Source organism: Salvelinus alpinus, chromosome 8 (genome assembly GCF_045679555.1).
Source record: "Salvelinus alpinus chromosome 8, SLU_Salpinus.1, whole genome shotgun sequence".
NCBI lineage: Eukaryota > Metazoa > Chordata > Actinopteri > Salmoniformes > Salmonidae > Salvelinus > Salvelinus alpinus.
Window position 1 is genome coordinate 84691695 of NC_092093.1, and position 25962 is coordinate 84717656.

At 44.5% G+C, this 25962-nt stretch overlaps 1 protein-coding gene across 4 annotated transcripts in view; it reads left to right on the plus strand.

Annotated features, from left to right (window-relative positions):
• tmem108 (transmembrane protein 108) overlaps window positions 1–25962 on the plus strand; it is a 116901-nt gene that overhangs the window by 56418 nt on the left and 34521 nt on the right. For all 4 annotated transcript variants that reach the window (XM_071415258.1, XM_071415259.1, XM_071415261.1 and 1 more), the window contains exon 2: window positions 8465–8548. In XM_071415258.1, the coding sequence (XP_071271359.1) occupies window positions 8509–8548 (40 nt within the window). In that variant the 5' untranslated portion in view covers window positions 8465–8508. The remainder of the gene's footprint in view (window positions 1–8464; window positions 8549–25962) is intronic.

Below are 25962 nucleotides of genomic sequence, written 5' to 3' on the forward strand. Positions count from 1 at the left end.
TGCAAACTGTGTCTGGCTTTTTTATGGCGGTTTTGGAGCAGTGGCTTTTTCCTTGCTGAGTGGCCTTTCAGTTTATGTCGATATAGGACTCGTTTTACTGTGGATATAGATACTTTTGTACCTGTTTCCTCAAGCATCTTCACAAGGTCCTTCGCTGTTGTTCTGGGATTGATTTACACTTTTCGCACCAAAGTACGTTCATCTCTAGGAGACAGAACGCGTCTCCTTCCTGAGCGGTATGACTCCTGCGTGGTCTCATGGTGTTTATACTTGCGTACTATTGTTTGTACAGATGAACGTGGTACCTTCAGGCGTTTGGAAATTGCTCCCAAGGATGAACCAGACTTGTGGAGGTCTACAATTTTTCTTCTGAGGTCCTGGCTGATTTCTTTTGATTTTCCCATGATGTCAAGCAAAGAGGCACCGAGTTTGAAGATAGGCCTTGAAATACATCCACAGGTACACCTCCAATTGACTCAAATTATGTCAATTAGACTATCAGAAGCTTCTAAAGCCATGACATAATTTTCTGGAATTTTCCAAGCTGTTTAAAGGCACACTCAATTTAGTGTAAGTAAACTTCTGACCCATTGGAATTGTGATACAGTGAATTATAAGTGAAATAATCTGTCTTTAAACAATTGATGGAAAAATGACTTGTGTCATGCACAAAGTAGATGTCTTAACTGACTTGCCAAAACTATAGTTTGTTAATAAGAAATTTGTGGAGTGGTTGAAAAACGAGTTTTAATGACTCCAACCTAAGTGTATGTAAACTTCCAACTTGAATGGAGAAAATGCTGGTGCCCCAGAGATTGTAGTGGGTTATTCAGGCACTGGAATATGACCAAAATATTGAATGGGTTCAATAAAGCGATGGGAAAGGAGTTGAACGACACCGTTGCCAACTGCACCCAAGGGCTGGTTCATTGGGCAGCTGAGGACAACCTGAATCATAAGCCTGGCTTTCTAGTTTTGGACAGGATCTGGGACCTCAGTTTTTGTATTTCGTTATGGTGTCAAGGTCTGAACTGGAAGACCGATCTATGCAGTTGAACTGGATTAGAGATTTGAGAGGATTGCCCAGACAATATGCTAACTGGTGCATTCAGAACCTAAAGGGAGATCCTGACACACCCATTTGGGGAAAAGATTGTATGGAAATAGTGGATCAGGGGGAGGAGGAATGCACTGTGAGCGTACACCGAAAAGGCCAGTTCTGGGGAGAGCTAGACTTGACATGTCCCGGGTCAAGAGAGGCCACCGCGGTTGTGGGGCCTGAGGTAGACCCGAGGTCATGGGCCCAGAGGCAGGTTGGGAAAGACCTTGGGCTTTAAATGTTTTATAAACGGTGTGTGACAAAGATACTAGAAATGGTCCTGGGTATGCACGTAGACGGGAGGCCATGCCCAAGACGGGGATGTTGGGCCCTGGTCACGGTGACCAGTTATGACTCCGGCAGTGGCTCCTGTGCACGATGGCCCTGTCTCAGTATAACTGAGGTCGGAGTAGATAGATTGATCAATAAAACACTGCCTTGGGTGTGGAGCAGGCCAGTCACACTGTTTATACTAGGTGTGAACGACCCCATAGTAAAGTGGGAAAAAGTGCAGGTGGAAATGTGGGTACAACGTCAGCCCACCCCTGGGGATTTGGAGGGGTGAATCGATGTCACTTTGCGGAACTGGATAAGTGTGTGAGTAAGGCGATGGCGGAGGCCCTAGACGAGCAGGACTTCATCCTGGATGAGGATAGGAATCCCTGGGGAACCCCTATGTTCCCTATAGTCAGGTGGAAGTTAGTGAGAAGGGCTACTGGTGGTTCAACTGTATGGGGCTCCGGAGATCAGACACGGTGAAAAGTACATTGAAATCCTATACAAAGGTTTTTACCATTGTTAAGGCCCGGGTATGGTGGGGTCTGCAAACTAGGGAGGTGTTGAACTGTGTGAAACCTTGCTTGAATAAACTAGACTGGAGAAACAAAAACCAGTATCTGGCCACGGTTTATTTGGCAGGTGACACATGGGACACCCAGGTGATTAAGACACCCTATGCTCCTAACATAGGACCAGGAGAAGGATGTTACGGTTACATCACGAGCAGGGCCGGTGCGTGCCATTCTGATGCCCTAGGCGAGACAAGAAAATTGCCGCCAGGGCCTCCTGAGTGACACAGCCTGGGATTGAACCCGGGTCTGTAGTGACGCATCAAGCACTGCGATGCAGTTCCTTAGACCACTGTGCCACTCGGGAGGCCCTGGCGTCAATTTTTTTGTCTCGTCTAGGGCATCAGAATGGCCCAGACCGGCCCTGCTCGTGATGTAACGGTCACATCCTGTTTCCACTGTTGGACTCTGTGGCCATAGAGCAGGGGGGTTGCAACGTGTAGAGCTGGGGGTCGGTATCTCCATTTCCGCCTCAACGCTTAACTCCAGCTATTTAACCACTCGTTCACCCATTCTTGTGTGAACGTTTCACCCATCTGTCTGCCACTCACGTAGCCTCGACATGATCGCTTCCACCTGGTAACTTCTTCCACCTGGTTTTTTCACGTACCCATTCCTTTATAAGCTTCCCTCTAGCGTGCTTTAGTTCGAAGCAATTCAGCTCGCCCCTGGCTTGTGCTCAGGACCGGTCCGCTCGATATAACATTTAAAATAGGTTAACTTTTCCTTTAATAGCCTTGGGAGGGGCCGCAGCGAGTTTATAATTCAGGGGTTGCTTATATTTGTCCTGTTGCACACAGGTGTGTAATGGAAATGTGTTTTTTTTGCAAATCCCAACCTGAGACACCAACCTGAGACACCTGCAGGGAGTGGAGTCATGACCAGGGTCACCATTGTACAGTGCCCTGGATCAATTAAGGTTAAGTGCCCTACTCAAGGGCACAGTTACAGAAAAAAAATGCTGCACCTTGTCGGCTCCGGTATTCGAACCAGAAACCTTTCGGTTACTGGCTCAACGCTGTGTCAGCAGGATGGGAAGCCCTCCAAGTCAGCATTAAGAGGTTGTGCAAAAAAATAATAATTGTGCAAACAAAAAAGGGGAAGTAGAGGCAGAGCAGTTTCACTTCCGGTTGAAGGCTAAAGATGGGATATAAGCCAAGTCTTGAGGGTGGGGGCTGCACTTGAGAGGACAGGAACCAAGGAGCAAGATGGCGAGCCACCTCCCCAACTACACTGCAGGCAATTTCACAAAAAATGGGGCAAACCTGAATGGGTCCTGGGTGAATGGAATAGACTACACCTTACATACACTAGTATGGTAGGAATACTGTGTACAGGGCTCATGGAAGGAAGGTTGGGTGATTAGGGCAATTATTTTTCTAGGAGGAACCATAGAGCTGGCATGGCAGATCTGGTTAGGAGCATCCTGGAGGTACCCATGTAGTTGGTTTGTGGCCTACTTATTGGGGAGAAGCCCAATAGAACCAGGAAAGGCCAAGTACTGCAAATGGGGAGTCTTGGTGTGGCAAGCAGTGGATGTATGGGTAGAATGATGTGATACCCTGAGGCCTCTGTTATGGGTAAGCACTGATAGGAGTATACTTAGAACTATATCTGGGGTTGTGTATGAACATGGGAGCGGCACGCAAGGATGGGAAGTGCTGCAGAGTGGAGTGTATCTGTGATGACTGATACTACTGTGTTGCGTGTAAGATGTCAGGGTGGCTGCTGCTGTTTGGGAGTATTCACCGTGTTGTGGAAAGATTCTTACACAGGGACACTCAAAGTCAATCTTAAATTAATCATTGTTTATTGACACTGTGCTGGAGAGGTTCCAACCAACTCAATGCACCATAGTACACATGTCAATCAGGAGCTCTGCTGGGGCAGTCCCAACAATTGTCTTATATACGGCTATACACAGACAAGTTATATTTGCATGATTTAGCATAATTCATTCATCATTACCGTTTTGTTTCATTCATGTGACGATCAATACTGTTTCATAACATGTGACAGACCAACACCTCACGAGGCTTCTCCTCTCTAAGCTCAGACCTTGAAACTGAGATATCTTTTGTTTGTTCTCAAAACAACGTCTGGGCGTACTGCCAAATTGCAGCTACTGATAGGTGTGATTTGCACAGTCAGCCACTTGCATGAACACAGAAATTGGTTTATAGAACAGTGCATAAATAGAACACATGAATTAGTTCTAAGCACAAACATAAAAATTCCCATTACAACCACATTAGACTAGATTATAGTTTAAAAGAATGGCCTGGCTGTCCGATGGTTCATAATGTACGGTATCCTCTTTACACAATAAGCGAGTCAGCGTTCCATGGGTCCTCAGGTACCCCAATTGGGGTCCCTCGATGCCCTTGCCATGTCACAAGTGTAAACGAGTGACGAAAGAGGAACAGGGAGGGGTGATTAGAGGGGCCATAATAGCAATCTGCAGCACATGCCACTAGGTGGGTAAAGGACCTGCAGGGGCGGAACTTGGGACACTTATGGCCATGGAATGTGTTACCATTGAGGCTAACAGGGGCCTTTGGACGACCTGAGGATAGGGAGGATGAGCAAGGTGTTATATGCTGATGGGTGGAAGGATATCGTGTATGGTCAGGGTCCGATACGCCTAATCCCATCCTGAACACCCGTTAGGGGCCAGAAGGGAGGAACCTGGTGCATGTGTCAGCCAGCGAAAGAATGAGTGGAGGTCCTGGTGGGGGGGTATAAGGATATAATACAGGCTCCTTGGCTAGTGAGGGGTCACAGGGTGCCCGTTGTGCTACAAGGAGAACCTACGGAAAGGATAAGAGATCCAGGCTCCTCAGACGTACAGTAGGTGGAGTTCAGGGTTGTCCTCAGGGGTAATCATTTGGTAGTTCGAGTGAGGGTGAAATGGTGGAAGTAGTGGTGGTGAGCCTCATGGAACCGGTAGACCTAGTGGGTCATAGTGATGACCAAGAGATACCGGAGCCGTGTGAAGCCCGAGCTACTGCTCCGGAGGTCAACCCCTCTCCAGGGGTAAGGTATGGAGAGAATCAGATACGAGAAACATGGAGATGCATATGTATTATGTGCTATCTGTTTAGAGAGACATGAGGCAGGGAAATGGCTACAAGGTTGAGGTGTAACCATGAGTTCCAAGTTGGATGCTTTCGGGAGTGGCTGCACACCAGGTATAGTTGTCCGGTCTGCCGAAACTCGACGAGGTATGACCGGTATGATCAGGGGCAATATAGAGGACCGTCTGGATGAGCGGTTCAAGGAGAGGTCCGTGGCCTCTCTGAAAGCACCCTAGATCGAGCAAATTGGGCACTGCTAAGGTTGATCTAGAGGTCCTGTCAGGAAGAAGGTTGTACGCGTCTTGATGAGGCAGGGTGCCCAATTGGGACCAGTGGGGGAACCAGGCAATGGAATACCAATGGAGTGGCATTGGATTGGCTCTGGCCTCCTGGGCTCTTCCTAGGGAGGTTGCCTGGTGGAAAGACAGGATGAGCACTGTATTATGGGACCTGAGCTGGTCCCTTAGAGAGGACCCCGGGAACAAGACAAGGAGTGTGAGAGGGCGCCATAGTAGGTTTGAGTAGGATTGAGTAGGTCTTGAGTAGGTTTTTGTTAGCTAATGTGTACTTGGGGGGCAGGAATGTGGATAGGTTCCTGTGATTCTAACTAACCGGAGAAAGTGAGAGGGTTTAGTCTAATTTAGCCGTTTTTAAATTACAGGTAATGTGGACGAAACGTGGAGGTGTGGTGAAGATCTCCGCTGGTTTCCCTCCCAGGGACGTTAGGAACAGTTGTATATGCTGTTTTCAGCCAGGAAAGTGGCCGATATTAAGTGGCCAGGGTCTGTGTAAGGTGTTATTAAACACGCGGGTATATCTATTTAACTGTGATTAGGGAAGGGACCAAGCTATTGGTCAGGAACCTGGCACAATGGGTCCTTGAGGTGGAAATAGTTTACAGTAGGAAAATAAGGGAATTTAGGCCTAACCCACCTACCCGGCTGGGAAAGAGAAGTGGAGGCCACCCACACCCCTTGGGATCCATTAAGGCTCTGGACCTTGGGAGAGGTTAAATGTATTTAAAGCAACTGAGTGGATACACAAACAGGGAAAGTGTGTCAATGTGCTAACAATGGTCATTTGTCCATATAGGCCTGCTGTGGAATGCCATTATCTATGGTTGAGGTGAAGGGTTTGTGGCGGGCACTCGTGGGTGTAAAACGAATATTTATTTAATAATAACAAGTTGCCAAGCGGAGGAAGTGTATTCACCACTCAAGTTCCCCTGGTATTATAGCACTAAGAGAGCCTGATGAACTACGGGTCGCCCTACCCCTGAGCTGGATGTCCCGATGGGTGGTTTTTGGAAAAGGTTTCTCCCACCTCAGCTGTCGGCCGCCAACTGCTAATCCAGTACCGCAGTTGGTATCAGTGGGTCGCTGGGATCGGGACTGGGCTGGACGTGCAACACACGTAGGTAATAGGCCTAAAGTGCGGGTAATCTAGGCTAGCTCATTATTCACAAGGGAGAGGTGTGAGTTGGGCAAGACAATATCTAACCATATCATGAAAGCAACAATCAAAGTCTAGGAAGGGGGACATAATGGTAGGTCAGCTGATAGAGATGAGTCTTCAGGCCTGCTTTAAAAGCCACAACAGTCTGAACAGCACAGAGATTATCAGGAAGGGAGTTCCATAGGTGTGGTGTGTGGGAGGAAAAGGCACGGTCCCCAATTGGGCGGAGCCTTGTCCTGGGGGCATGTAGGAGTTTGGCGTGGCTTGAACATAGGGTACGTGGGGGGAGTGTAGGTGGGTCCGATGCCATATAGGGCTTTGTAGACAAGGATGAGAATTGTATAGTCAATTCTTTGAGGAACAAGTAGCTAATGGAGATCAGCAAGGATGGGGGTGATGTATGGCAGACCTTTTTGTTAGCACTGTTTTGGATGAGCTGTAGTTTATTAATTGAACTTGGAGGCTGGCCCCAAAGTACTGCATTCCCAAGTAAGAAGCTATCTTACTGAAGCAGTGGGACCGTATAAAACTCTCAACAACGTACATTAGATATACAGTATAGCTTCAGAAATATAACAAAGTATGCCAAGAATGTAATGGGGTACCTATACAGAATTACCGAAGAATTAAAAGATGAGAATATTAAAGCGGTAACCAATTGGGAAGACAAGCTGCAAATAGTAATATCCCAAGTGGTGGGAGGATATATCTAGAAGCAGGTTCAAGAGGACCAACTCTCTACTCTGAAGGGAATACTTAGAAAATCATAACTCTTATAATGCAATCAAAGTACAACCATGACATCACACCAAGCTCAAATCAAATTGTAATGGTCACATACACATATTTAGCAGATGTTATTGTGGGTGTAGCGAAATGCTTGTGTTCCTAGCTCCAACAGTGCAGTAGTATCTAACAGTGCAGTATTGTCTAAAAACGATTAACAACAATACACACACATCTAAAAGTAAAAGAAGGGAATTAAGAAATATATAAATATTAGATTGAGCAATGTAGTGCCATTGACAAAAATACAGTAGAATATAATACAGTATATACATATGAGATTAGTAAAGCAGTATGTAAACATTAGTTAAACATTTATTAAAGTGGCCAGTGATTCCAAGTCTATGTACAGTACCAGTCAAAAGTTTGGACACACCTACTCATTCAAGGGTTTTTCTCCCAACCTCAACCCAATTGAGATGGTTTGGGATGAGTTGGATCGCAGAGTGAAGGAAAAGAGCCAACCAGTGCTCAGGATATGTGGGAACTCCTTCAAGACTGTTGGAAAAGCATTCCAGGTGAAGCTGGTTGAGATAATGCCAAGAGTGTGCAAAGCTGTCATCAAGGCAAAGGGTGGCTACTTTGAAGAATCTCAAATATAAAATATATTTTGATTTGTTTAACACTTTTTTGGTTACTACATGATTCCATATGTGTTATTTCATAGTTTTGATGTCTTCACTATTATTCTACAATGTAGAAAATAGTAAAAATAGTATGTGTGTCCAAACTTTTGCCCGGTACTGTATATAAAATAATGCCTAGCCAGTGTTAAGGAGCCAAGTCTTTACATTTAAGGTCTAACCCAACCCTGATTTATGTTGCTTTTCCATGGATAAGTATTAATGCCTGTCGCTGTGAATATTTCTTTATTGTTAGAGGGAGTTTATTTTTCAATACATTTTGAGTTCTTTCTGTTTTTGGCTGAACTGATTAGCAAATGTAAACACAGACTAGTCTGCCCTGGTCTTTATCTGACAGTTTTTTAAAATCTCTATTCCTATCTGTCTGTCTCTTTCTGTCTGTCTCTCTGTCCATCCTCTCTATCTCCCATCTCAATCTCTCGCTCTCTCACTCTCTTTTTCCTCTATGTCCTCACTTACTCACATCAGTATCTGACTGAGTTACCTGAGCTAACCGTGCTACCTGACAGTGCAGTATCTTAATCTCTCTCTCTCTGGTGTGGTTGTGTTCCACAGAGAACCATGAGCACTGTGGTAGTGGACTCGGACCACATGATACCATGAAGAGAAGCCTGCAGGTCCTGCGCCGCCAGCTGCTGAGTGAGTAGACAAGACTGGGTCCTCATACTAACTGAGATAGAATACAGTCAAATAATATACTGTACATTAGTGAGACTCATAGCACAGTGAGATAAATACAGATCAATACGAGTGTCTCAATCCACCGCATCCGCCTATGTAACACTTCCGCATCTGCGGTGAAAGGTGACAGAACTATAGCAGTGTTTGACAGACCATGAGACATCCCAAAAATCAACATGATGGTGTTCTCCGTTTTGCTCTACGACCCCACAAGTGTCACAGGACTCGTCTGAAGTTGGTAACGCTGATGTGCCATATTCTGTCTGTAGTGTCCGAACCGTTTGAGCTACAAACTAATATGTCCCCACTATGGAAAGGGGAGACAGCATTTTTGCTCTACGACCCTTACAAGTGTCAAAGGACTCGTCTGAAGGTAACCCATACAAACAAATGGAAGTATGGAGGTAGTTTTGTGCCAACAAAGATAATGTGTCCAAAAAAAACAAAAAAATTCACTGAGCTTTCTTATACAGTGGGGAGAACAAGTATTTGATACACTGCCGATTTTGCAGGTTTTCTTACTTACAAAGCATGTAGAGGTCTGTAATTTTTATCATAGGTACACTTCAACTGTGAGAGACGGAATCTAAAACAAAAATCCAGAAAATCACATTGTATGATTTTTAAGTAATTAATTTGCATTTTATTGCATGACATAAGTATTTGAAACATCAGAAAAGCAGAACTTAATATTTGGTACAGAAACCTTTGTTTTCAATTACAGAGATCATACGTTTCCTGTAGTTCTTGACCAGGTTTGCACACACTGCAGCAGGGATTTTGGCCCACTCCTCCATACAGACCTTCTCCAGATCCTTCAGGTTTCGGGGCTGTCGCTGGGCAATACGGACTTTCAGCTCAATCAATCAATCAATTTTATTTTATATAGCCCTTCGTACATCAGCTAATATCTCGAAGTGCTGTACAGACACCCAGCCTAAAACCCCAAACAGCTAGTAATGCAGGTGTAGAAGCACGGTGGCTAGGAAAAACTCCCTAGAAAGGCCAAAACCTAGGAAGAAACCTAGAGAGGAACCAGGCTATGAGGGGTGGCCAGTCCTCTTCTGGCTGTGCCGGGTGGAGATTATAACAGAACTATGCCAAGATGTTCAAAAATGTTCATAAGTGACAAGCATGGTCAAATAATAATCAGGAATAAATCTCAGTTGGCTTTTCATAGCCGATCATTAAGAGTTGAAAACAGCAGGTCTGGGACAGGTAGGGGTTCCATAACCGCAGGCAGAACAGTTGAAACTGGAATAGCAGCAAGGCCAGGCGGACTGGGGACAGCAAGGAGTCACCACGGCCGGTAGTCCCGACGTATGGTCCTAGGGCTCAGGTCCTCCGAGAGAAAGAAAGAGAGAAGGAGAAAATTAGAGAGAGCCAAGATTTTCAAAATGTTCATAAATGACAAGCATGGTCAAATAATAATCAGGAATAAATCTCAGTTGGCTTTTCATAGCCGATCATTAAGAGTTGAAAACAGCAGGTCTGGGACAGGTAGGGGTTCCGTAACCACAGGCAGAACAGTTGAAACTGGAATAGCAGCAAGGCCAGGCGGACTGGGGACAGCAAGGTGTCATCATGCCCGGTAGTCCTGACGTATGGTCCTAGGGCTCAGGTTCTCAGAGAGAAAGAGAGAACGAGAGAATTAGAGAGAGCATACTTAAATTCACACAGGACACTGGATAAGACAGGAGAAGTACTCCAGGTAACCAACTGACCCTAGCCCCCCGACACAAACTACTGCAGCATAAATACTGGAGGCTGAGACAGGAGCGGTCAGGAGACACTGTGGCCCCATCCGAAGAAACCCCCGGACAGGGCCAAATAGGAAGGATATAACCCCACCCACTTTGCCAAAGCACAGCCCCCGCACCACTAGAGGGAAATCCTCAACCACCAACTTACAATCCTGAGACAAGGCCGAGTATAGCCCACAAAGGTCTCCACCACAGCACAAACCAAGGGGGGGCGCCAACCCAGACAGGAAGATCACGTCAGTAACTCAACCCACTCAAGTGACGCACCCCTCCTAGGGACGGCATGAAAGAGCACCAGCAAGCCAGTGACTCAGCCCCTGTAACAGGGTTAGAGGCAGAGAATCCCAGTGGAGAGAGGGGAACCGGCCTGGCAGAGACAGCAAGGGCGGTTCGTTGCTCCAGAGCCTTTCCGTTCACCTTCACACTCCTGGGCCAGGCTACACTCAATCATATGACCTACTGAAGAGATAAGTCTTCAGTAAAGACTTAAAGGTTGAGACCGAGTCTGCGTCTCTCACATGGGTAGGCAGACTGTTCCATAAAAATGGAGATCTATAGGAGAAAGCCCTGCCTCCCGCTGTTTGCTTAGAAATTCTAGGGACAATTAGGAGGCCTGCGTCTTGTGACCGTAGCGTACGTATTGGTATGTACGGCAGGACCAACTCGGAAAGATAGGTAGGAGCAAGCCCATGTAACGCTTTATAGGTTAACAGTAAAACCTTGAAATCAGCCCTTGCCTTAACATCAGCCCTTGCCTTAACACTTAGCTCCCTCCAAAGATTTTCTATTCGGTTCAGGTCTGGAGACTGGCTAGGCTACTCCAGGACCTTGAGATGCTTCTTACTCCTTAGTTGCCCTGGCTGTGTGTTTCGGGTCGTTGTCATGCTGGAAGACCCAGCCACGACCCATCTTCAATGCTCTTACTGAGGGAAGGAGGTTGTTGGCCAAGATCTCGCGATACATGGCCCCATCCATCCTCCCCTCAATACGGTGCAGTCGTCCTGTCCCCTTTGCAGAAAAGCATCCCCAAAGAATGATGTTTCCACCTCCATGCTTCACGGTTGGCATGGTGTTCTTGGGGTTGTACTCATCCTTCTTCTTCCTCCAAACACGGCGAGTGGAGTTTAGACCAAAAAGCTCTATTTTTGTCTCATCAGACCACATGACCTTCTCTCATTCCTCCTCTGGATCATCCAGATGGTCATTGGCAAACTTCAGACGGGCCTGGACATGCGCTGGCTTGAGCAGGGGGACCTTGCGTGCGCTGCAGGATTTTAATCCATGACGGTGTAGTGTGTTACTAATGGTTTTCTTTGAGACTGTGGTCCCAGCTCTCTTCAGGTCATTGACCAGGTCCTGCCGTGTAGTTCTGGGCTGATCCCTCACCTTCCTCATGATCATTGATGCCCCACGAGGTGAGATCTTGCATGGAGCCCCAGACCGAGGGTGATTGACCGTCATCTTGAACTTCTTCCATTTTCTAATAATTGCGCCAACAGTTGTTGCCTTCTCCCCAAGCTGCTTGCCTATTGTCCTGTAGCCCATCCCAGCCTTGTGCTGGTCTACAATTTTATCCCTGATGTCCTTACACAGCTCTCTGGTCTTGGCCATTGTGGAGAGGTTGGAGTCTGTTTGATTGAGTTTGTGGACAGGTGTATTTTATACAGGTAACGAGTTCAAACAGGTGCAATTAATACAGGTAATGAGTGGAGAACAGGAGGGCTTCTTAAAGAAAAACTAACAGGTCTGTGAGAGCCGGAATTCTTACTGGTTGGTAGGTGATCAAATACTTATGTCATGCAATAAAATGCAAATTAATTACTTAAAAATCATACAATGTGATTTTCTGGATTTTTGATAAAAATGACAGACCTCTACATGCTTTGTAAGTAGGAAAACCTGCAAAATTGGCAGTGTATCAAATACTTGTTCTCTCCACTGTACCTCCTAGTTATAGGATAGACATTTCAAAACCTTATTCCTTATGATAACTTTTTTTCCATTTATGAATGTTTTATTCAATGCTTTTTTATGGGCTATAGTAGTAAAGGCCAAATTCAATATTTTATCAAATCATTTAAAAAAAAAAAGAATAATTTGATAGCTGAAAGGGTCCTAAAATGCTAAATTAAATAGCTAAATGGTCCATGGTATGACCATCTTAGAACAATTCCATATGTTCAGTAGCAATTTTAGCATGTACAGTTGAAGTCGGAAGTTTACATACACCTTAGCCAAATACATTTAAACTCAATTTTTCACAATTCCTGACATTTAATCATAGTACAAATTTCCTGTCTTAGGTCAGTTAGGACCACCAATTTATTTTAAGAATGTGAAATGTCAGAATAATAGTAGAGAGAATGATTTATTTCAGCTTTTATTACTTTCATCACATTCCCAGTGGGTCAGAAGTTTACATACACTCAACTAGTATTTGGTAGCATTGCCTTTAAATTGTTTACCTTGGGTCAAGCATTTTGGGTAGCCTTCCACAAGCTTCCCACAATATGTTGGGTGAATTTTGGTCCATTTCTCCTGACAGAGCTGGTGTAACTGAGTCAGGTTTGTAGGCCTCCTTGCTCGCACACGCTTTTTCAGTTCTGCCCACAAATTTTCTATAGGATTGAGGTCAGCGCTTTGGGATGGCCACTCCAATACCTTGACTTTGTTGTCCTTAAGCCATTTTGCCACAACTTTGGAAGTATGCTTGAGGTCATTGTCCATTTTGAAGACCCATTTGGGACCAAGCTTTAACTTCCTGACTGATGTCTTGAGATGTTGCTTCAATATATCCACATAATTTTCCTACCTAATGATGTCATCTATTTTGTGAAGTGCACCAGTCCCTCCTGCAGCAAAGCACCCACACAACATGATGCTGCCACCCCCGTGCTTCACGGTTGGGATGGTGTTCTTCGGCTTGCAAGGCGCCCCCTTTTTCCTCCAAACATATAACGATGGTCATTACGGCCAAACGGTTCTATTTTTGTTTCATCAGACCAAACATTTCTCCAAAAAGTACAATCTTTGTCCCCATGTGCAGTTGCAAACCGTAGTCTGGCTTTTTTATGGAGGTTTTGGAGCAGTGACTTCTTCCTTGCTGAGCGGCCTTTCAGGTTATGTCGATATAGGACTCGTTTTACTGTGGATATAGATACTTTTGTATCTGTTTCCTCCAGCATCTTCACAAGGTCATTTGCTGTTGTTCTGGGATTGATTTGCACTTTTCGCACCAAAGTACGTTTATCTCTAGGAGACAGAACGCGTCTCTTTCCTGAGTGGTATGACAGCTGTGTGGTCCGATGGGGTTTATACTTGTGTAATATTGTTTGTACAGATGAACGTGGTACCTTCAGGCATTTAGAAATTGCTCCCAAGGATGAACCAGACTAGTGGAGGTCTACAATTTTTGTTTCTGAGGTCTTGGCTGATTTCTTTTGATTTTCCCATGATGTCATGCAAAGAGGCACTGCGTTTGAAGGTAGCCCTTGAAATACATCCACAGGTACACCTCCAATTGACTCAAATGATGTCAATTAGCTATCAGAAGCTTCTAAAGCCATGACATCATTTTATGGAATTTTCCAAGCTGTTTAAAGGCACAGTCAACGTACCACTGCTACACCTGTCTATCAGCGGAGCCTTGTCTGGCAGCGAAACAGTACATTCAGCCTCATTTACTGCCTTTAAAAAATCATAGCTGATATGGCTGACTTGCTTAAACAAATGTGGTTTCTACTGACAATTGAGATGTACAAACTATGGCATAAGGGGACAACAAGTGGATAAGAGGCAATCCATAATTTCGATTAAGACATTAATGAGCGAGCTAGGACGGATGTAGTCAATATAACTATTTGTTCAGCACTTTTTAAATGTACAGCGACAGAATTCAGAACATCGGCCGTTCTTACAGTATTCTCCCTGTACACCAAGTCAGAACCATAGGATAAGTGAAGGGGGCATATAAGCAGACAATGAAAGCTCTTACAATATTTGATGATTACATTTCTCTAAACAGGTTATAGGCTACATGTGCACCACCAAGTCAAAACAGTAGGGGAAATTAAAAGGGGAAAAGGAACCAAATTATTAGGGTGAGGCACATGGGCTACTAACAACTTACTACACTACATACACTTAGTATTACTTTCTTAGCTACAGTATACATATCTCCCTGGCATATTACATAATTTATGCAGCAGCATACAAGACATGTTTGGACTCACCACAGGAAGGTGCCTTCGTGGGCAAATTTTGTCATCAAAGTCTGGCATTCTCTGGATTTATGGTGCTTTCAAGACTGGGAACTCTGGGGAAAAAATCAAGGTTGAATCATGACGTCAGTGATCTTCAGGTCGGAGCTCTAGAAAGAGGCCCAAGTTCCCGACTTACAATTCCAAGTTGGATGACTGTTCAAAACATATTTTCCCAGTCGGAGCTCGTTTTTTCCCCAAGTTTCCAGTTGTCTTGAACTCACTGAAGTCCGATTTCCCAGTTCCGAGTATCCAGTTGTTTTGAGCATGGCAATAGTCATGCTGGATTGACAGCATGGCCAATGTTAAATATGTATCCTTTTAAGCTTGGAAAAGAGACCCTTAAACCCAGACTTGGGATCACACACCCACTCCACTGAATAGCAGGCTAGTGATTGCTTTGCAATGCTTGCAGTTAGCCACTGATTCCTTCCAAACCACTCATTGTTGAATTTGCGATTTCCAACTTGTTGTGTAATGTTTATGGCCGATGAACACAGATACGTTTTATCTATAATTTCTCTTCATTATTTCTCTTCATATGACAAGTATTAAAAAGGATTTGCCAGTAGATTGTCGAGTTGATTCATGATGATGACTGCTAGCTAAGATTTTGAAAGTATCAGTCCAATCAAAGCTACTGTAGATCTAACGGGCTTTGACTCTCTACCCTTAGATTTGGCAGTGACGTAGTGTCCCCATGAGTGACAGAACACTGAGCCAATCACAGCGCAACTAGAGAACATTACCAAGCCCTACGCTCTGTATTTCCACTGGCTGCCCCACCACCACAGAATGCACTGAGCTAGGCTGAAACACCGGCATTTTGGAACTGCCTTACTCAAGAAAGCAAAAAAGTTACCAAATGTATATGCAGCTTTATAAATTCAAAAATATATATTTTTAAATTACATTGTTTGCAAACTGATATGTGACACGTATTAATGCCCAAATAACATAAAAAACAGGCAACCCCCAATTTTATTTTAATTTTTTAATTTTATAAAAATGTTTTGATTAAAGGGTGGGGCTCAAAACAGGTGGGGCTCCGCAGTCCAGTAAGACAGAGTACACAGCTATAGTGAGAGCACCATAACAGTGTCAATAACAGCTACAAAGCACAGTCTCGGACGATTCCAGGTAAAGAGAGAACAGTTCTGTATTTGCAGTGTGTTACTCGTCCATATCTACCTCTGTGTTCCATAATCATATCATACAGTATGCTGTTAGCGTGTTTAACATTCTAAGCATATTAGTGGGGCCAGGGGGGAGCTGGTGTGAGTGTCTGGCAGGTGTCCAGAACAGAATGTGGAACATGGGGTCAGGCTGAACCACTGACTGTAATACAGCTGAGAAGAGGGTACAGCCACTGAAATAATGGAACCTTTAGAAAGGAAATTCTTATCATTCTGTGGCTCAGAAATGTTGGAAATGTGACATCGTATCCCCAATAAAAATTTTACTGGATGGAAATTCATTTAGTTAATTGAACAATCCTCATAAAAAATACATTACACTTACAAAATCAAATCAAATTGTATTTGTCACATGCGCCGAATACAACAGGTGTAGACAGTGAAATGCTTACAAGCCCTAAACCAACAATGCTTTAAGAAGTTTTAAGAAAGAAAAGTGTTAAGTAAAAAATAGAAAATAAAAGTAGCAAATAATTAAACAGCAGCAGCAAAATAACAATAGCGAGGCTATATACAGGGGGTACCGGTACAAAGTCAATGTGCGGGGGAACACCGGTTAGTCGAGGTAATATGTACATGTAGGTAGAGTTAAAGTGACTATGCATAGATAATAAACAGAGTAGCAGCAGCGTAAAAGAGGGGTCTGGGTAGCCCTTTGATTACCTGTTCAGGAGTCTTATGGCTTGGGGGTAGAAGCTGTTAAGAAGCCTTTTGGATCTAGAATTGGCGCTCCGGCACCACTTGCTGTGCGGTAGCAGAGAGAACAGTCCATGGGCCTTCCTCTGACACCGCCTGGTATAGAGGTATTGGATGGCAGGAAGCTTGGCCCCAGTGATGTACTGGGCCGTATGCACTACACTCTGTAGTGCCTTGCGGTTGGAGGCCGAGCAGTTGCCATACCAGGCAGTGATGCAACCAGTCAGGATGCTCTCGATGGTGCAGCTGTAGAACCTTTTGAGGATCTGAACCCATGCCAAATCTTTTCAGTCTCCTGAGGTGAAATAGGCTTTGTCGTGCCCTCTTCATGACTGTCTTAGTGTGTTTGGACCATGTGTAACTCTGTGTTGTTGTTTTTGTCGAACTGCTTTGCTTTATCTTGGCCAGGTCGCAGTGTTCTCAACTGGCCTACCTGGTTAAATAAAGGTGAAACACATTTTTTTTAAATGATAGTTTGATGTTGATGTGGATGCCAAGGAACTTGAAGCTCTCAACCTGCTCCACTGCGGCCCTGTCGATGAGAATGGGGGTGTGCTCGGTCCTCCTTTTCCTGTAGTCCACAATCATCTCCTTAGTCTTGATCATGTTGAGGGACAGGTTGTTGTCCTGGCACCACACGGCCAGGTCTCTGACCTCCTCCCTATAGGGTGTCTCGTCGTTGTTGGTGATCAGGCCTACCACTGTTGTGTCATCGGAAAACTTGACGGTGTTGGAGTCGTGCCTGGCCATGCAGTCATGAGTGAACAGGGAGTACAGGAGGGGACTTAGCACACACCCCTGAGGGGCCACCGTGTTGAGGATCAGCTGTGTTGTTACAGTGGCTTGCGAAAGTATTCACCCCCTTGGTATTTTTCCTATTTTGTTGCCTTACAACCTCGAATTAAAATAGATTTTTGAGGGGGTTTGTAAAGTTTGATTTACACAACATGCCTACCACTTTGAAGATGCAACATATTTTTATTGTGAAACAAACAAGAATTAAGACAAGAAAACTTGAGCGTGCATAACTATTCACAGTGCCCCCCCCCCCACCCCTCCCAAAAAAGTCAATACTTTGTAGCAATTACAACCTTTTGCAGCAATTACAGCTGCAAGTCTCTTGGGGTATGTCTCTTTAAGTTTGGCACATCTAGCCACTGGGATTTTTGCCCATTCTTTAATGCAAGCTGCTCCAGCTCCTTCAAGTTGGATGGGTTCCACTGGTGTACAGCAATTTTAAGTCATACCACAGATTCTCAATTGGATTGAGGTCTGTGCCTTGATTCGGCCATTCCAAGACATTTAAATGTTTCCCCTTAAACCACTCAAGTGTTGCTTTAGCAGTATGCTTAGGGTCATTGTCCTGCTGGAAGGTGAACCTCCGTCCCGGTCTCAAATCTCTAGAAGACTGAAACAATAATTTACCTGTATTTAGCGCCATCCATCATTCCTTCAATTCTAACCAGTTTCCCAGTCACTGCCAATGTTTTTCATTGGTGTTCGAGGGGTGATGAGAGGTGTTGGGTTTGCGGCAGACATAGCATTTTCCTTGATGGCCAAATAGCTCAATTTTAGTCTCATCTGTCCAGAGTACCTTCTTCCATATGTTTGGGGTGTCTCCCACATGTCTTATTTTTTTCTTTAAGTAATGCCTTTTTTCTGGCCACTCTTCTATAAAGCCCAGCTCTGTGGTTTGTACGGCTTAAAGTGGTCCTATGGACAGATACTCCACTCTCCGCTGTGGAGCTTTGCAGCTCCTTCAGGGTTATCTTTGGTCTCTTTGTTGCCTCTCTGATTAATGCCCTCCTTGCCTGGTCCGTGAGTTTTGGTGGGCGGCCCTCTCTTGGCAGGTTTGTTGTGGTGCCATATTCTATCAATTTTTTATAACCCAAACCTGATCTGTACTTCTCCACAACTTTGTCCCTGACCTGTTTGGAAAGCTCCTTGGTCTTCATGGTGCCACTTACTTTGTGGTGCCCCTTGCTTAGTGGTGTTGCAGACTCTGGGGCCTTTCAGAACAGGTCTATGTGTGTATGTATATTTATATATATATTTATTTATTTATTTATTTATTTTACCTTTATTTAACTTGACAAGTCAGTTAAGAACAAATTCTTATTTTCAATGACGGCCTAGGAACATTGGGTTAACTGCCTTGTTCAGGGGCAGAACAACATATTTTTACCTTGTCAGCTCGGGGATTCGGTCTTGCAACCTTTCAGTTACTAGTCCAACACTCTAACCACTAGGCTACCTGCCGCCCAAGGTACCTGCCGCCCCAGGTGGTTAGATCATGTGACAGATCATGTGACACTTAGTTTGCACACAGGTGGACTTTATTTAACAAATTATGTGATTTCTGAAGGTAATTGGTTGCACCAGATCTTATGAATGCATATGCACACACCACAATTCCGTTTTTATTTTATTTTTTGAAACAAGCTATTTTTTTACATTTCACTAGACGAATTTGGACTATTTTGTGTATGTCCATTACATTACATAAATATAAAAATCTATTTAAATTACAGGTTGTAATGCAACAAAATAGGAAAAACGCCAAGGGGGTGAATACTTTTGCAAGGCACTGTACCTATCCTTACCACCTGGGGGCGGTCCGTCAGGAAGTCCAGGATCCAGTTGCAGAGGGAGGTGTTCAGTCCCAGGGTCCTTAGCTTAGTGATGAGCATTGAGGGCACTATGGTGTTGAACGCTGAGCTGTAGTCAATGAATGGCATTTTCACATACAGTGGCAAGAAAAAGTATGTGAACCCTTTGGAAATACCTGGATTTCTGCATAAATTGGTTATAACAAAAGACAAACACAGTCTGCTTAAACTAATAACACACAAACAATTATACATTTTCATGTCTTTATTGAACACACCGTGTAAACATTCACAGTGCAGGGTGGGAAAAGTATGTGAACCCTTGGTTTTAATAACTGGTTGACCCTTCTTTGGCAGCTATAACCTCAACCAAACATTTTCTGTAGTTGCGGATCAGACCTGTACAACGGTCAGGAGGAATTTTGGACCATTCCTCTTTACAAAACTGTTTCAGTTCAGCAATATTCTTGGGATGTCTGGTGTGAACTGCTCTTGAGGTCATGCCACAGTATCTCAATCAGGTTGAGCTCAGGACTCTGACTGGGCCACTCCAGAAGGCGTATTTTCTTCTGTTGAAGCCATTCTGTTGTTGATTTACTTCTGTGTTTTGGGTCATTGTCCTGTTGCATCACGCAACTTCTGTTGAGCTTCAATTGGCGGACAGATAGCCTAACATTCTCTTGTAAATACATTTTTCTGCCGATGACAGCAAGCTGTCCAGGCCCTGAGGCAGCAAAGCAGCCCCAAACTATGATGCTCCCTCCACGATACTTTACAGTTGGGCTGAGGTTTTGATGTTGGTGTGCTCTGCCTTTTTTTCTCCACACATAGTGTTGTGTGTTCCTTCCAAACAACTCAATTGTAGTTTCATCTGTCCACAGAATATTTTGCCAGTAGCGCTGTGGAACCTCCAGGTGCACTTATGCAAACTTCAGACATGCAGCAATGTATTTTTTTGGACAGCAGTTGCTTCTTCCATGGTGTCCTCCCATGAACACCATTCTTGTTTGGTGTTTTACGTATCGTAGACTCGTCAACAGAGATGTTAGCATGTTCCAGAGATTTCTGTAAGTCTGTAGCTGACACTTTAGGATTCTTCTTAACCTCATTGAGCATTCTGCGTTGTGTTCTTGCAGTCATCTTTGCAGGACGGCCACTCCAAGGAAGAGTAGCAACAGTGCTGAACTTTCTCCATTTATAGACAATTTGTCTTACCGTGGAATGATGAACATCAAGGCATTTAGAGATAACTTTGTAACCCTTTCCAGCTTTATGCAAGTCAACAATTCTTAGTCTTAGGTCTTCTGATATCTCTTTTGTTCGAGGCATGGTTCACATAAGGCAATGCTTCTTGTGAATAGCAAACAGTTTTTTATAGGGCAAGGCCGCTCTAACCAACATCTCCAATCTTGTCTCATTGATTGGACTCCAGTTAGCTTTAGGAAAAGTCATTAGCCTAGGGGTTCACATACTTTTTCCAACCTACACTGTGAATGTTTAAATTATGTATTCAATATAGACAATAATTTGTGTGTTATTAGTTTAAGCACTATGTCTGTCTATTGTTGTGACTTGATGAAGATCAGATCAAATTTGATGACCAATTTATGCAGAAATCCAGGTAATTCCAAAGGGTTCACATCATTTTTCTTGTCACTGTAGGTGTTCCTTTTGTCCAGCTGGGAAAGGGCAGTGTTGAGTGCAATAGAGATTGCATCATCTGTGGATCTGTTGGGGTGGTATGCAAATTGGAGTGGGTCTAGGGTTTCTGGGATAATGGTGTTGATGTGAGCCATGACCAGCCTTTCAAAGCACTTCATGGCTACAGATGTGAGTGCTATGGGTCGGTAGTCATTTAGGCAGGTCACCTTAGTGTTCTTACTTGAAACATGTTGGTATTACAGACTCAGTCAGGGACAGGTTGAAAATGTCAGTGAAGACACTTGCCAGTTGGTCAGCGCATGCTCGGAGTGCACGTCCTGGTAATCCGTCTGGTCCTTCGGCCTTGTGAATGTTGACCTGTTTAAAGATCTTACTCACATCGGCTACGGAGAGCGTGATCACACAGTCATCCGGAACAGTTGATGCTCTCATGCATGCTTCAGTGTTACATGCTTTGAAGCAAGCATAGAAGTAATTTAGCTTGTCTGGTAGGCTCATGTCACTGGGCAGCTCACGGCTGTGCTTCCCTTTGTTGTCTGTAATAGTTTGCAAGCCCTGCCACATCCAACGAGCATCTGAGCCGGTATAGTACGATTCAATCTTAGTCCTGTATTGATGCTTTGCCTGTTTGATGGTTCGTCGGAGGGCATCGTGGGATTTCTTATAAGCTTTCAGGTTAGAGTCCCGCTCCTTGAAAGTGGCAGCTCTACCCTTTAGCTCAGTACGGATGTTGCCTGTAATCCATGGTTTCTAGATTACAGGCAACTTTTCAATTCTGTCAGGGCTCAGGAGAAGACCCAGATGCAGACAGTTTCGAAGTAACAAAAGTTTATTACAAAAACAGGGGGGCAGGCAAACGACAGGTCAAGGGCAGGCAGAGGTCAGTAATCCAGAGCAGAGTCCGAAAGGTACAGAACGGCAGTCAGGGTCAGGGCACGCAGAAAGGTCAAAACCGGGAAAACTAGAAAACAGGAACTAGAGAAAGACAGGAGCACGGGGGAAAATGCTGGTAGGCTTGACGAAACAAAACGAACTGGCAACAGAGAAATAGAGAACACATGTATAAATACACTGGGGATAATGGGCGACACCTGGAGGGGGTGGAGACGAGCACAAAGACGGGTGAAACAGATCAGGGTGTGACAAATTCTTGGAATGAATTTCAATCAATCTGATGAGTTGACCCAACTCTAATGTAGATCTATAGCTTTGGCTGTGGAGAGGGGTTTCAGTGAGAATGCACAGAGAGAGGGATGATATCATCTCATGATATGATCAAACACTCGTTAGCACAGGAAGTTTCTCTCTTCCCTTCCCATTATTACCTTTGGTCGCACTCCTCCTTTCCTATGGTTTTCTCTAATGGTCTTTTTTCTTCTCTGTTCTCTCTAACCTTCCATGTCTGTCTGGCTCAACATGGTTGTCTGTACAGACCCACCCGACGCTACAGGGAGGACTCCTCGTTTGTTTTAAGAAAATGTTGTTTTGCCCTATTTCCTCAATCCAATTCCTTCCAAATAAGTCAATTCCTTTCAAGTATGCCTCAAGTGCAAATTGCATTGTAAAGTCATCTCATAAAATGCTTATCTGTAAGAGCGTTTAGTGGAAGGTGGGAATGATTGCACGCTATGAGAAATCACCCTAATCTGAGTTGCAGGGCCGCACTTCTCGCCTCTCCGTAGGGGTCTATTATGGCAAATGATTATGCTTGTAAGACCGTCATAACACCGCTGTAATGTTGTGAATAACTTATTTCATTTAGTGAGAGAGCTGGCGGTCTACTTTATGGCATTGTTTTTCACAGCCCTCGTGGCTCAGTGTTCTCCCCAGAGCTCGGAAAACTTCCTAGTTTATGTCTGGCCCTTCCTGTTTGAGCCGACCGGAGCCAGCCCTGCGGCCCAGTCGTTGTCACAGCCCCAATCAACCAGGCAACGAGTGTCCCGCTAAATCATTATCCCAGAAGCCCTTTCTTTCCTCCTCGTCTCTCATTCCTCATTCTAACTCTCAATATTAAGTTCTGACACCATGGATATGGGTTCTGGGATAAACATGTCCGTGTTGAAAGTGAGGCAGGAGCCTAATATGACGAGCATTGCAGAGCATTCAAACAGGAAGATATTATCCCACTGTGTGATAGGATGCGTCCCACTGTGTGATAGGATGCGTCCCACTGTGTGATAGGATGCGTCCCACTGTGTGATAGGATGCGTCCCACTGTGTGATAGGATGCGTCCCACTGTGTGATAGGATGCGTCCCACTGTGTGATAGGATGCGTCCCACTGTGTGATAGGATGCGTCCCACTGTGTGATAGGATGCGTCCCACTGTGTGATAGGATGCGTCCCACTGTGTGATAGGATGCGTCCCACTGTGTGATAGGATGCGTCCCACTGTGTGATAGGATGCGTCCCACTGTGTGATAGGATGCGTCCCACTGTGTGATAGGATGCGTACCAAATAGGCCCGCGGATCAATTTCCAACAACAACAGAAACAGAAACTCTCAACTTCATATTGAGAGTTAGAATAGAAGAATACACAAGGTGCAATTTATACATTTGGTTGTGCATCAGCACAACTGACAATCACTCAATTAGCCCATGTCAGCTAACATTTTTTTAATTGGTAAGTTAGTCTAGCCATCTATCTAAGCTTATAGTAATCATGGTCAAATTACTGACCGTGGGGCCCCCATTGATTTTGCTAGTCACTCTCACTCACTCAGATATCATATTTAATACGGCAAACATTTCTCTCCACCCAATGGAAATATGAGTAGAATTGCTGGAAAGCTACACATTTTTCTCTCCGCCCATGGCATAATAAGTAGAATACATGATATTTGTTAGGGAGTGATAGAAATTTACACAATTTTTACCTGGAGGAAAATGGGGGAGAGTCATGCTTTTTCAATTTCAGTCAGGGGGAGGGTTTAGTATTTAAAAATGTTCCCATGGTAGGGTCATGTAATCAATTAACAAACCTAATGTAATGGTAAATCTAAGCGCTGGCAGTAGTGCTATAGTTTTAGGGTTGTGTCAGATTTTTTTGTTGCTATTTTCACAACCAAACATTATCGGCACAGTGCTGGTGTAACCAGTGTGAAACGGATAGCTAGTTAGCGGGGTGAGCCCTAGTAACGTTTTAATCTGTGACGTCACTTGCTCTGAGACCTTGAAGTAGTTGTTTCCCTTGCTCTGCAATGGCCGCGGCTTTTGTGGAGCGATGGGTAACGATGCTTGGCTTGGCTTGGTGGTTCCAAGCTTCTTCCATTTAAGAATGATGGAGGCCACTGTGTTCTTGGGGACCTTCAATGCAGCAGACATTTTTTGGTAACCTTCTCCAGATCTGTGCCTGACACAATCCTGTCTTGGAGGTCTACGGACAATTCCGCCGACCTCATGGCTTGGTTTTTGCTCTGACATGCACTGTCAACTGTGGGACCTTATATAGACAGGTGTGTGCCTTTCCAAATCATCTCCAGTCAATTGAATTTACCACAGGTGGACTCCAATCAAGTTGTAGAAACATCTCAAGGATGGTCGCTTTGTCATTATGCAGTATTGTGTGTAGATTGATGAGGAAAATAATCAATTTAATCAATTTTAGAATAAGGCTGTAACGTAACAAAATGTGGAAAAAGTCCAGGGGTCTGAATACTTTCCAAATGCACTGTAGATAGAAAGGGAATGTCAGCTCACTGTTTTGCTCTTCTCAAACTTGTTCTTTTAATAAAGCTTTGGTGATAAAGATTTATTTCCAAGCGGTCTCACGAGCAAAACCCACTTGATTGCATTGGGCAGGACAAGAAGAAAACAAACTTCATTGAGGGGAGGCTATGCTTGGTTTTACATCAAATAAAACTAAATGGCAAAACGTTTACTTTTTATGTTTCTAAATACGAAGTATTTAGGTACCAAAAGCACATTACTCTTGTTCAATGCGCATATGGACATGGATAGGCTGCATTTCCACCTACAAAATTCATGCTATATCCAACCGCATTACTGTGAAAACCAGCTTTTGGTTGGTCTTCAAATCAAAGTTTATTTGTCACGTGCGCCGAATACATCAGGTGTAGACCTTACAGTGAAATGCTTACTTACAGGCTCTAACCAATAGTGCAAAAAAGGTGTTAGGTGAACAATAGGTAAGTAAAGAAATAAAACAACAGTGAAAAACAGTAGCGAGGCTATATACAATAGCGAGGCTACATACAGACACCGGTTAGTCAGGCTGATTGAGGTAGTATGTACATGTAGATATGGTTAAAGTGACTGCATATATGATGAACAGAGAGTAGCAGTAGCGTAAAAAGAGGGGTTGGTGAGTGGTGAGTGGCGGGGCACAATGCAGATAGCCCGGTTAGCCAATGTGCGGGAGCACTGGTTGGTCGGCCCAATTGAGGTAGTATGTACATGAATGTATAGTTAAAGTGACTATGCATATATGATAAACAGAGAGTAGCAGCAGCGTAAAAAGAGGGTTGGGGGGGCACAAAATGCAAATAGTCCGGGTAGCCATTTGATTACCTGTTCAGGAGTCTTATGGCTTGAGGGTAAAAACTGTTGAGAAGCCTTTTAGTCCTAGACTTGGCACTCCGGTACCGCTTGCCATGCGGTAGTAGAGAGAACAGTCTATGACTGGGGTGGCTGAGGTCTTTGACAATTTTTAGGACCTTCCTCTGACACCACCTGGTGTAGAGGTCCTGGATGGCAGGCAGCTTAGCCCCAGTGATGTACTGGGCCGTACGCACTACCCTCTGTAGTGCCTTGCAGTCAGAGGCCAAGCAATTGCCGTACCAGGCAGTGATGCAACCAGTCAGGATGCTCTCGATGTTGCAGCTGTAGAACCTTTTGAGGCTCTCAGGACCCATGCCAAATCTTTTTAGTTTCCTGAGGGGGAATAGGCTTTGTCGTGCCCTCTTCACGACTGTCTTGGTGTGTTTGAACCATTCTAGTTTGTTGTTGATGTGAACACAGAGGAACTTGAAGCTCTCAACCTGCTCCACTACAGCCCCGTCGATGAGAATGGGGGCGTGCTCGGGCCTCCTTTTTCTGTAGTCCACAATCATCTCCTTAGTCTTGGATAGGTTGTTATTCTGGCACCACATGGCCATGACCTCCTCCCTATAGGCTGTCTCGTCGTTGTCTGTGATCAGGCCTACCACTGTTGTGTCGTCTGCAAA